A 13,667-nucleotide genomic window follows, 5' to 3' on the forward strand; every position below is an offset into this window, starting at 1 on the left:
GCTGAGGCTGATGTAAATGATTTGCTTTTATCGCTCTTTGATTGTTGACTTTACATGCAGCTTATACTTTGCATTTTAATAAAAATTACATTTAAATAAAAATGCCCTGGCTGGGTAAAATTCTTGGAACATTATCACAATTGTACGAAATAATTGAACTTCATACATTCAGAAAAATAATTAAACACGACAACAATGTTCTGGAAAAATCACTGTGCACCTTATCCTGGGAGGGCCTTTGTAGTATATTTTAAAACTTATGAATAAAAAATAGTTGCTAAAACAATACAAGGAAATACCGTACCTGCTTCACCGTATCACACATCCTGGTCTCCTAAGTGACTTACGTCTGCCTCCTCACTATCAGTCAGTCTGTAACACTCACTTTCTAGTCACCTGGGTATGCAAGAAGGAGAATGCTTGCTGCTGGCTGAAGTCCCGCTTCTTGCTGCGGTCTGTCACTCTCTAGAAGGGAGGTGTGGCTTCAGACTGACTAGGGTGGGGTGAGCAGCCAGCTAGCGGTCACCGAGGAGGTGATAAGAATATATGACATTGAATGGAGGGCACTTTTCTACTTCTACATAAATATCTTCTGTAAAGGTTCTTATTGTTTTATCTCGTGTTATTGCCAGTTGAAAGGAAGAAAACAATCTTTAGCAGATATTGTAGATCTGAAGACATTCCTCCAATCTCACCAAGCAGGTTCTTGAGTTCTCATGAGTGAAGGATATAACCCTATTTATAATGGTTTGGGAATTTCTGTCAACTCGTGACGGTGGGTGCTGGGCACTGCTCACCTGACGGCCGCTTCGCGCTTCTACAGAGGCTGTGTGTATGTATGTATGTATGTATGTATGTACAGCACACCACGCACGCACGCACACAGCGAGAAGACAATGGCTATTTATTTCCTTTTAAACAATACCAGTTGCCTGGAAGCCTTGCTGATATATTTGGCTGCAGTAGTGGCTGAAGTACACCAGAAACCAGCATGCAGCTAGTCTTGTAAGACCTGACAATAATGTCAGAAACACCTGACCTGCTGCATGCTTGTTCAGGGTCTATGGCTAAAAGTATTAGTGGCAGATGATCAGCAGGACAGCCAGGCAACTGGTATTGTTTAGAAAGGATATAAATATGGCAGCCTCCATATCCCTTTTGCTTCAGTTGTCCTTTAACCCGAGCGTGATCAGGCTTGTTCTCCCCACATGCCTTTATAGTGGTTGCCTTTGAGGTGACCTACAACTGTGAGTATTACTCTACACCAGTGGTCATCGAACTAAGGCCCGTGGGCCGAAGGCATTTTTACTGGCCCTCAAACACAAAATGTATAACTTACAGATGTGGGCCACTGCACTTTTAAATATAGAATAGCAGTGCTGGCACCACCCATCCACATACTGTAGAAGCCAGTGAGCAGTCATTCGCTGGCTTCCAATTCTGCATCAGGTAACAATGCAGTCCAACTGGACTGCAGGTTGTCACCTGGGTATGCTTCACTGTCTGGTGCACAAACACGTTCTTTGGGCACCACATGACTGAATGCTGCTGGGAGTTCTCCTCCGGGCATGATTGGCAGGGAATCAATACCTAGATTCAATGTAAAGTTTTTCAACATCATTTTATGTATGTTCCGGCCCCCCGGCAGTCTGAAGTATGTTGACCGGGCCCTTGACCAAATAAGTTTGGGGACCCCTGCTCTATACTATATAAAAGGGGATACCACTTTTGTTTTGATACACACTGCACTATATTGGGCTCTCAGTTTGCCATTTTGCCTTTTCTTCAAGCATAATTAGAGCTTAAAGGAAACAGGAGGTGAAAAAAAACGGATGAGAAACAATTGTTCCTATTCTCTAATTTTTTTCTTTTTTAAGATATCCCACGGTTTCACTGTCTCAATGACACATGCATTAAAGTATGCCAGCGCCAAAATCTATGAACTACTGACAATTTTATCTCTTTCCTGCTGTCAGAAACCATTTTCTGCCAAGAAAGTGTTTTATGGCTGTAATTCCTTATCAGTGAGGGTTACACTGTAGTCGGACCCAGTCCCGACCTGGACATAAACTGTCACTTGTATACCTGATTTCTAACTCTTTCTGGCAGAGAAAGAAAGAAAAAAAAAAAAAAAAAAAAAAAGGAACACAGCCTAGTTATTTGTGTGCTAGGCCCTGTACATATACAGGTCTGTCTCATCATGTGACGTGTCGCCTTGGGTATCCTTTAAGTTGGGCTTCAGTACAGTTTCTCTCAAGATCATCATTATAAACCATGCAAGACAACAGCAGACTAACTGCTTTCAAAACAACGGTTTCAGAGTTGTCCAAAGATACAGTATATCCAAATCTGATTCCTGCAGATGTGAACAGCAATATAGCCAGGCAGCGCTGGACCCCTGTGCTATATGGACCTATGGCAGCAGCAAGGTCTCCTATGGCTTCAGGTGTGACCTTGGGTGGACTGGACGCATGACATTAGGCAGCTATAGGGTGCTAAAACCTCTGTACTAACTGAGCTACTGGACTTACCTCCCAATATCCTCTTTATTTCTTTCCTGGAGGTGAGCTGTGCCGCTTTCTCGCCCTTGTTAGTGAAGATATCTTTGTCAGCCCCGAATTCTAGCAGGTGAGAGACGATATGAAGGTGATTCCGCTTACAAGCCCAGTGGAGGCAGGTCCTGTGCCAGAGAGAACACACACAAGGCTATCACACCAGGAAGAGATCAAGGGACAATAGGAGATATGGTGAAATATTACTGTTAATATCAAATCTAAATAGCGTCAGTGTGATAAGTGGAAATCTGGCATTGCATTGGCTTCTCTAATCTCCTGTGAACCAAATATGGAGTAACGCAGTGCAGGATGCAGTGTGTGCGTGTGTGCTGTGTGTGCGTGTAGTCCGTTAGATCTGAAACAAGCATGCCGCCAGTTTGTGTGTGTGCGGTCAGTGTGGCAGCCAGTTAGGCCACATACACACATCAGACCATAGTCTTTTGAAAATGAAAGATCACAGACCAATTTTACCCCCTTCCATGTAGTATGAGAGCCATACCTACACAGTCTATTCTATGGAGCTGAACTCTCCATCAGACAGAAATCTTTGCAAGATGCTGCACACACAGATGCTGTACAGACACAAAAGATCAGTATCTGCAAAAGATCCGTTCCTGCCAAAGATCCGTTCCTGCAAATTGCATTCATAGTCTGAGATCTGCAGATCATCATACACACCTTGTTTAACTGACATTCATCTGCAGATCTGAAGATCCATCCTGGTGGATCGGATCTGCAGATGAATGTCTGTTAAACAAGGTGTGTATGAGGATCTGCAGATATCAGACTATGAATGCATTTTGCAGGAACGGATCTTTTGCAGATACTGATCTTTTGAATGTCTACAGCATCTTCGTGTGCAGCATCTTTATAACACAAAAATATATCCCTCTATGCTGAATCCCTATAATAAAATTTAACGTTTATTGATATATTGTAAAAACAATTCGGCTGATATATATCTTACAAAACTTGCAAATATTACTGGACCTACTCTGTCAGTTAAATAGGGAGATAGCTATATTGCCATCCCAGGTCCTATCGCAATATAGATAAGTTAGATTACACAACCCACACCAAATAACCCGACATGTTTCACTTCTAAATGAAGCTTTTTCAAGGGGAAGTGCTTAAAAAGTGCTCATAGTGATAAGGTGCAAAGATAACATTCTTTAAAAACAAGTATAGATATATAGCCTGTCGGCTCACAACATAATAGCAGCCAAACGAAGATCTCAAAATGCTTCTCCTTAAATACTTCCCTATAGGGTGGAGCTCTACACCACTCCCCGGATAGTCCATCCCCATTTACTCCCACCTATGGGCCAGATCTCCATTGGTGCCCAGCCATGTCCATCACTTGGGCCACCAATGGTAATGAGGAAGTATATGGTCCCATATATCAGAATTATCCCCTTTTCATTGTAACTAAAATCCCCAAAATACACATGCAGACCTTACATTGTGTGCTAAAAACGCCTGCGGGACGGGGATACTATCCTCCTCATACCTCAACCTCTATACGAAGATGCGTTCGTGCTTCGTGTATACCGTTCGGTAATTGGTCAGCCAGCACGCTGACGCCGAGACTGTCTCGGCCTATCAGTGGCATGCATAGGCGGACCAGGTATCTCTGCTCTTCTGCATAGCGTACGATGGAGCGCATACGTAACCGCTCCGTCTAAAACAGTGGGTGGCGCTGATGTGAACTAGTTGCTATAGCAACACATAAACACATACTCTGCCCCAGTGCTAAGATCAAAGCGTCACTTGTCCACTGTAAACAGCCGTTTCTTTTATCAGGACGGCACACAAATGCAGGTGTAAATTGGGCCAGGCCACTGTAAGTGGGGATGGCCCCATAGCATGCGCTACATTGAATTTTTAGAAGAGGGGCTGCAGAGATTCATCACCCTACTAGATGTATGTGAATTCCACATAGGAGGAGGAGGATGGGGGAAAGTACAGTAGGAAAGGGGGGGGGGGGTCTAAAGGGCCAGGGGGTTAGAGCACTGCTTGGCGACACATGAAATAATGGTCCACATACATGGCACCATTATGTATATAGATGTAAAAACATGTATAGGGAAAATATTCCTATTGCAATGAAATTATATATATAATATATATATATATATATATATATATATATACATACATACATAACCCTGACAAAAATGGTTGCCACAGGCTTCAGATGGTCAAGCCCAGAGGGGTTGAATGAAGAGTTTACCTTCTCTCCGTTCTTGTGATTGATTTACCTGTTTTTGTGTAGGTTTAGCTATTATGTTTTATTAAATCACCATATACCTACCTGTGATAACCTTGGCTTTGACCATCTGAAGCCTGTGGCACCATTTTTGTCAGGGTTATGTGTGGCCCAATTTACACCTGCATTTGGGTGCCGTCCTGATAAAAGAAACGGCTGTTTACAGTGGACAAGTGACGCTTTGATCTTAGCGCTGGGGCAGAGTATGTGTTTATGTGTTGCTATAGCAACTAGTTCACATCAGCGCCACCCACTGTTTTAGACGGAGCGGTTACGTATGCGCTCCATCGTACGCTATGCGGAAAGAGCAGAGATACCTGGTCCGCCTATGCATGCCGCTGATAGGCCGAGACAGTCTCGGCGTCAGCGTGCTGGCTGACCAATTACCGAGCGGTATACACGAAGCACGAACGCATCTTCGTATAGAGGTTGAGGTATGAGGAGGATAGTATCCCCGTCCCGCAGGCGTTTTTAGCACACAATGTAAGGTCTGCATGTGTATTTTGGGGATTTTAGTTACAATGAAAAGGGGATAATTCTGATATATGGGACCATATACTTCCTCATTACCATTGGTGGCCCAAGTGATGGACATGGCTGGGCACCAATGGAGATCTGGCCCATAGGTGGGAGTAAATGGGGATGGACTATCCGGGGAGCTGGTGTAGAGCTCCACCCTATAGGGAAGTATTTAAGGAGAAGCATTTTGAGATCTTCGTTTGGCTGCTATTATGTTGTGAGCCGACAGGCTATATATCTATACTTGTTTTTAAAGAATGTTATCTTTGCACCTTATCACTATGAGCACTTTTTAAGCACTTCCCCTTGAAAAAGCTTCATTTAGAAGTGAAACATGTCGGGTTATTTGGTGTGGGTTGTGTAATCTAACTTATCTATATTGCGATAGGACCTGGGATGGCAATATAGCTATCTCCCTATTTAACTGACAGAGTAGGGTCCAGTAATATTTGCAAGTTTTGTAAGATATATATCAGCCGAATTGTTTTTACAATATATCAATAAACGTTAAATTTTATTATAGGGATTCAGCATAGAGGGATATATTTTTGTGTTATATACTTGAACTCAGGGTCTGTTCTACGGTTAATGTGCAGCATCTTGCAAAGATTTCTATCTGATGGGGAGTTCAGCTCCATAGAAGAGACTATGTAGAGTAGAGTATGGCTCTCATACTACATGAAGGGTGGTAAAATTGGTCTGTGATCTTTCATTTTCCAAAGACTATGGTCTGATGTGTGTATGAGCCTTTACACTTAGAGAAAGGTTGGGAATGGGGTGGGGGTGGTCCTGATAGAGAGCAAATCTGCACCTCTAAACAGGTCTCTAAGGATGCCCCCATGCAAACACCAGGGAGCCAGCCCCCACAACCTCCCTCCACTGATGTCTGAATCCCCTCCCCCTCCCCCCCCCCCCCCCCCCACCAATTCTACCCAGTGGAAAAGAGGCTGAGTAGCAGTCCAGTCCCCCTTCCCCCAAACTAAATTGTGATTGAAAGAGGCGGAGAGAGGTATCTTAGCCATGCCTCTCATGCTTGGCCCTGAGCACAAAAAAAGGCAGCAGTGGTTAAATGCCAGCAGCTATTAGTAAAAATAATTGTCCCCATCCACTTTTTTTTATTAATAATAATAATAAACCATAAGCGTTATCTTACAAGACCTCAGAGGAGGGGAACTGGCTGTGTCTTCATTTGAGAGATTTCCTTTATTTTTTTCTCTCAGAAAAATATCAGGAAGTTAAATGATATCTCCTCAGAGGTGAAGGAAATCCCATTGTTGACAGCTATCAATGTATCAAGTAAACACACAGCCACTTCACAGAGCACTCCGCCTCTGACACAGGAAACCTGGGCTCGGATCTTGGCTCTTCCTGTTCAGTAAGCCATCACCTAGTCAGTGAGGAGTCCTTGGGCAAGACTCCCTAATGCTGCAGGGTGGCCTACTAAGCGCGCCTTTAGTGGCTACAGCTCTCAAGTGCTTTAAAGGGAACCTGAAGCAAAAGGGATATGGATGCTGCCATATTTATTTCCTTTTAAGCAATAACAGTTGCCTGGCTATCCTGCTGATCCTCTGCCTCTAATACTTTCAGCCATAGACCCTGAACAAGCATGCAGCGTATCAGGTGTTTCTGATATTATTGTGAGATCTCACAAGACAAGCTGCATGCTTGATTCTGGTGTACTCCAGACACTGCTGCAGCCAAAGAGATCAGCAGGGCTGCCAGGCAACTGGTACCGCTTAAAGGGAACCAGAGATGAAGTACCCTCATGTATTTTACCATATATATCAGTGGGAACAGTAGAGAAAACACCTACCTTGCTTTCTGTTTCATTCTGCACTGCACAGCTTGTTTCTAATCAGCCCTGATAAAATCCTAGACTGAGCATTTAGTCTGGCTTTGTTCAGGAATATTTATAACTCAGTCTGTGTTCTCTCATGACTGTTCCAAGTCCAAGCCTGCCCCCTGCTGGCTGTGCTCAGGAAACATTATAGCTGAGTCATCGTAGCAAAGCTAGACTGAAAGGGGAACTGAAGAGAGAGGTATATGGAGGCTGCCATGTTTATTTCCTTTTAAGCAATACCAGTTGCCTGGCAGCCCTGCTGATCCTCTGCCTCTAATACTATTAGCCATAGCCCCTGAACAAGCATGCAGCAGATCAGGTGATTCAGACTTTAAAGTCAGATCTGACAAGACTAGCTGCATGCTTGTTTCTGGTGTTATTCAGATACTACTGCTGAGAAATAGACCAGCAGGGCTGCCAGGCAACTGGTATTGATTAAAAGGAAATAAATATGGCAGCCTCCGTATACCTCTTACTTCAGTTCCACTTGAATGCTCAGTCGGGGATTTTATCAGGTCTGATAAGAAACAAGCTGTGCAGTGCAGAATGAAACAGAGAGCATGGTAAGTGTTTTCTCTAATGTTCCCACTGATCTATATGGTAAAATACATGAGGTTGCTTCATCTCTGGTTCCCTTTAAAGGTGTTCTCTGGTATGTTTAAAAAAGCTAAAACTGACACTTACCTTGGGCTTCTATCGGCCCCCTGCAGCTGTAATGTCCCACGTCGGCCTCCTCCAGTGCTCCGTTCCCTGCCGTCGGTACCTTGCTAATTATTCGTCTAACTAGACGAATAGAACTGCGGCTGCACGCATGCTCGATCCCGCATCATTGGGAGCTTACTGCGTGGCGCAGTACAAGAAAAATTCGTACTCCCGATGAGGCGCACGGGAGCGAGCACGCGTGCAGCCGCAGTTCTATTTGTCTAGTTAGACTAATAATTAGCAGGTTACTGGCGGCGGGAAACGGAGCATCGGAGGAGGCCGACGTGGGACATTACAGCTGCAGGGGGCCGATAGAAGCCCCAGGTAAGTGTCAGTTTTAGCTTTTTCAAACATACCAGAGAACCCCTTTAAAAGGAAATAAATTCGGCAGCTCCCATATCCCTCTCGTTCAGTTGTCGTTTAAGTCCCCTGCCTACCCAAAATAACCCCACCGCTATACAAATGTTAGGATTGTTTCCACTAGGAGCTCCGGCCGTTTCCAATTTGGCCGCAGCTTCTGTTTTGCTGCAAAGCCTTAGCCCAAATCACTAAATGGGTGGTTCACACTCGGAACACAATTTCGTTTTGATTCCAGGTCAACAGAACAAGAATCACAACGCAATCGCCCCCATGGCATGTATTTGTCATTTATACAAATCACAAACGCAATTTCTGATATACCATAGCAAAATAAATTTGCCCTGTCCTGTTGAGTTTACTATAAAGGGATTATACTGTATAAGTTGTAGAAATTCATAGGTGGCTGCAGATTGAAATGGAAAATGTAATTTTAATAACCTTAAAAAGTGTACCTGAGATGACGATAATGGGTATATTCATACTTACCTGGGGCTACCTCCAGCCCCATGAGGTGCGTGGGCTCCCTTATCGTCATCTCTGTGGTCTTCTAATCACCCCAGGTAATCTGGCCAGTGGGCTGTGGGAGCGCGGCGGGGAGTGGGGTGCGGAGCATACTAGAGCACGGCCGGCCCGAATCCCAGGGAGGGATTAGAAGACCAAGGAGCTGCCAGAGAGAACGGCGAGGGAGCCCATGCACCTCATGGGGCTGGAGAAAGCCCCAGGCGAGTATAATTATACCCATCATCTTAATCTCAGATTTCCTTTAGACTAGCCCATATATTGATGGGGGATACTCAGTTTTTTCTTTTTGAAAGCACCCCCTAGAAAGGAACTTTACAATGGTGCTGGAAAGCCAGACTCCTCCTGTGCACACTATTCTGGAAGTTTGAGTGTGCCACTGCCATCTAGGGAGTGCTTTTGAAAATAAAACAACTCCTGAGAATGCCTCATCTGAGAGGTATTAGTCCAAAACCTGTCACATCTTAACTGCCTACTGTAAGTGACAAGAACACAGGGGGAAAAAAAATACTGTATATACTCGCGTATAAGCCTAATTTTTCAGCATAACAAAAATGTGCTAATGTTACCCCCCTCGACCTATATGCGAGTCAGTGGAACAGAATGGATGGTGGAGCAGGTTTTGCTACTGGCAGATGAGCGTAAGGATTATGCACTAGTGATCCCGCACTTACCAGCTTGCTCTCAAGACTACCTGCGTCCCTTGGCTTGTGGAGCAGAGTGTGCAAGCAACGTGTCAGCAGTGCAATTATCCTGTGTGGCATTCGCTGTGTTTAATATCTATGACGCAAAAGGTGGATCAGCGCATCACCAGGCCGCCTCCGAATGGCCTCCAATTAGAGGTGCGCTGAGACCCCCAGAAACTGCAAACGCACCTTGAACCCAAACAGAAGCTCTGCATATACACCAAAAGCAAAGCTGTTAAGTGGGAGCAGCTGACCAAAAATGAATTATATTAGTACATGGCAAGGAAATGAACAGCGCTACTTAAAAACAGATAAGTGCCTACCTGCAAGAGAGAGTGCAAGCCCCACTTGTGGGATAAAATACACACCTAGCATACACATGACCGGTCTACCACTGGAGGATGTTGGTTTCCTGTAACAGCTTGCATGCAACTTGTTAAGTACTCGTCCCTCCCACTGCAGAGAAGTCATCCTTTTTTAAGTAGCGCTGTTCATTTCCTTGCCATGTACTAATTTAATTCATTTTTGGTCAGCTGCTCCCACTTAACAGCTTTGCTTTTGGTGTATATGCAGAGCTTCTGTTTGGGTTCAAGGTTTGAAGTTGGGGGGGGGGCGCACCTCTGATTGGAGGCCATTCGGAGGTGGCCTGGTGATGCGCTGATCCACCTTTTGCGCAATTTTCAATTTTACTTGGTTGGCTGCACCCAGGCTATGCATATACATAGGTTAGGATTTAGTTAGTGTTAGGTCCCCTCCCATCAAGGATTGACTTCTCCACAGTGGGAGGGACGAGTACTTAACAAGTTGCATGCAAGCTGTTACAGGAAACCAACATCCTTCAGTGGTAGACAGGTCATGTGTATGCTAGGTGTGTATTTTATCCCACAAGTGGGGCTTGCACTCTCTTGCAGGTAGGCACTTATCTGTTCGTTTCCTTGCCATGTATTAATATCTATGACGCCATCTAGTGGCTTCTTGAGACATAGCTGTATGATCCTGGGGCACATCTGGCTTTGGGGAGGGGGGCTGACTTGTACTGGGGGAAAATTTGGCTATTGTGGAGGGGGATATAAATAGGGGGGGCTTGGGCTTATATGAGAGTCAATCAATTTTTCTTGGTTTCTGAGTGAAAAGTGGGTACCTCGGCTTATAATAACGATTTTGCTCCAGCTCAAATGTACAACCAATTTCCAGGGTTTTTAAAATGTTTACAAATTTTTACCAAGTAGACTTTAACAATAGTAAATTTGTTTGTCTTTGTCCAGTTGCAACGTCACCGGCTGCATACTTTTCCAGTTTCGACTCTACCAGCTTTGTGCCTGTTCCAGGCATGACTCAAGGCTTGTTTCCACTGGCAATTTTTTTTAGTATATGGGAGAACACATTCATTTTACAATTCATACATGCATTTTCCTAAAGAAGGCCTATTTTAGACATTCCCATTCCCACTTGTGCAGGTTTTTTTGTTTCTCTAGTATGTAAACACATTTTGAGATTCCTTAGTTATCAATGGAATTGTGTAATGCTGGGAACACGCAATGCTATTTCCAGTTCGATCGATAGGTAATCTGACAGGAAGCGGTATCGTGTGTACACGTCAAAACTGCTCCTGATCGATAAAGGGATCGATTAGTCCTATGATAACTTCACAAAATCAATCCCTTTATCGATCAGGAACAGATTGGACAGTTCGAAAATAATCATGTGATTCCTGTCTTTCGGACCAGAAGTTGCATCGAGTGTTCCCAGCACAGTAGCAATCCATGTGCATTTTTTTGGTATCTCCTATAGGAAACCATGGATGCAAGTACTGAAACATGAAGGAGCATGCTCAAACCGAACCTGCGTAAAATGGCAAACAGAAATTTGGGCACACCATGCACCACAATAGGATGTAATGTGAATTACGGCTATAGCAGACAGCAATTTAAGTGCTGTCAAAATACCGAGCCCAAATTACTTTAAAAACAGCGTAATTTGGCCGCCAGCAGTATCTGGCAGCCAAATTACGCCTTACCCCGAGTCCATGACGGTCTGGATGGGTAATAGTAATTAATGCCATCAGGACTTTTGCAGGAGCAAAATTTCCTGGCGCCATTTTGCATGTATCCCCTGATGACGGCGTGAGGCCGAAACTAGTCGGGACAAGAGCGGGTATTTGCTGCAACCTGACCGCAAGTATTTGTGCTGAGTACCACACAGAGTGGAAAGTGTGTAATGCCAAGAGGGTCTCTACTGGAGTAGTACCCTCTGAATGTGAGTGTTTTTACTGCATTCGTGTACATCTATACTTGAATAAAGACTGCCTTGTGAACTTTCCACTGAGAGACCCCTTTTCTGATCTTTCCTGTGCACTGAGCTGTACACTAGGAATAGTATACCAGTCATCTTTGTGGGATCTCTGCAGGTGGAAGAGACATATGGTGACAAGTTGCTGAGGATCAGATAGCGCTGCTGAGTACCTTGCTATATTGCTTATGGTGACCTGGATACACCGTGCAGTGGCTGCTGTGTGACCAGCGGATATTTGAAAAAGCTGATATTTTGGGGCGCCTCTCACATATACATTCCATCTTTGCATGTATTCCGTTCGCACACAGTCTGAAGTGCATACAGAAACCCACTGCACTTTTTCTATACCACAATTGCAATTTATTATGGGAAAGGGTCCTCAGCAAGGCTAAAACAGAAAAATTAGCATGAGAGCCAGGGAACAGTTATGTTTGTTTGTGGAAAAAAAGATGGCGGCCTCTATATACAAATCAGAAAACAAACAGTACATGTAATTCACTCTCAGCATACCTCACCAGCTACTTAACAGGAAAAATTAACAACCACACATTCATACCTTCCCTGACTTATCAAAATTAAAAAAAAAAAACACGCCATGATTGATAGCATGGTTTACTTGGCTCTGTCATCAACTAGCAAAAAAAAAAAGAAGGAGCATTGTGTTTGCTGTAACCATAGTAGCCACCTACCCCTTTATGACATACTCTATAAAGGTAGAGTATAAAAGTAGAATGGAATGGTTGCTATGGAGAAGTGCCAGAACAAGCCACACCACTTGTCAAGAACACGTGGCTGCAAGACTACCAAATAAGTTATGAAAACTTTATCTTTATAAATCCACAAATATCTTCCCAAGTGCATATTAAATAAATTATCTGTATAAAAGGAAATGTGTGTACTAATAAAATATATTTTGTATAGATATAAATCGCCCACCAACCCTCAACATATACACAGACAATTCTCTCCAAGTAGCTAGTATTAGGGAAACCTCATAGGGAACAGTTCTCCAATCACAGCAACCTCTAACTGACAGATATTGGTAACACCCATAACAATCACTGTATGCTATATTAAGCAGATACTGCTTATTCTGCGTATTCTAAAGACATCTGGCAATAATTCTACCTATCTAATACACATGCATGCCCTATGCTGCTATAGACCCCATATTATAAATAGTGAGGCAGACAGAGCACGTCCTCCCATATGTAGAGAAAGGTCTCACCAGCCATTGATCTCATTCTGGGAATTGATGTCTACGCCGGATCTGAGGAGCTTCTGCACTTCTTCCAGATCCCCCAGAGCAGCAGCTTCCCTCAGTCTTTCTTCCATGTAGGTGGGGGGTCTGTGCTGTCATATAGCAGCCGGGGACAGGCACAGGACAGGGAGGGAGGCCGCGGCACAGGCGGGCGGGCAGGGAGGGGACACGGCACGGCACACACAGGAGGAGAGCCGGACAGGGCTGCAGCTGCTACAGCCTGTGGCTGCTGGTGACAATGGCTCTCCTGCCTCACTCTTTTCTCTACATGTCCCAGGCAGGCACTGTGAGTGCAGGGGGGTGGGATTACAGGTGACACCCTCAGCCCAGCACTTTGGTTCCGGGAGAAGAGAAGACGAGCAGGCCTAGTCTGCACTGCTGCTGCTGGCTGCACGTCTGCAGTCAGTGTAGGAATGGCTGTAGTAGTGTTACACAGTAGTACGAGGGGTGCAATGTAATATGTATGTATGGGTGTAATACATATGTGTGGGGGATGGAATGAGTCAGTAGGGGGTGTAAACTGCCTTGTTGGGGCATAATATGAGGGTAGGAAGGGGCACAGTGAGTGGGGCTGTAAATGGGGGTTGGAAGTAAATGCAGTACAGTATAATGAGGGGTAAAAATACATTTTACTGTAAGTGGGGAAAGTAGTTGGGGAATACTG

The 13,667-nt window shown here is 44.4% G+C and overlaps 1 protein-coding gene across 1 annotated transcript in view; it reads right to left on the minus strand.

The window, feature by feature from the left end:
- The window catches only part of ANKRD40 (ankyrin repeat domain 40), a 39,093-nt gene extending 25,771 nt beyond the window's left edge, over positions 1 to 13,322 (minus strand). The window contains exons 1-2 of the mRNA XM_068262706.1: positions 12,971 to 13,322; positions 2,532 to 2,680 (exon numbers count right to left, since the gene is read on the minus strand). Coding sequence (XP_068118807.1) covers positions 2,532 to 2,680; positions 12,971 to 13,077 — 256 coding nt within the window. The 5' untranslated portion in view covers positions 13,078 to 13,322. The remainder of the gene's footprint in view (positions 1 to 2,531; positions 2,681 to 12,970) is intronic.
- Positions 13,323 to 13,667: the final 345 nt, after the last annotated feature.

Source organism: Hyperolius riggenbachi, chromosome 12, assembly GCF_040937935.1.
Source record: "Hyperolius riggenbachi isolate aHypRig1 chromosome 12, aHypRig1.pri, whole genome shotgun sequence".
In the NCBI taxonomy this organism is placed as follows: Eukaryota; Metazoa; Chordata; class Amphibia; order Anura; family Hyperoliidae; genus Hyperolius; species Hyperolius riggenbachi.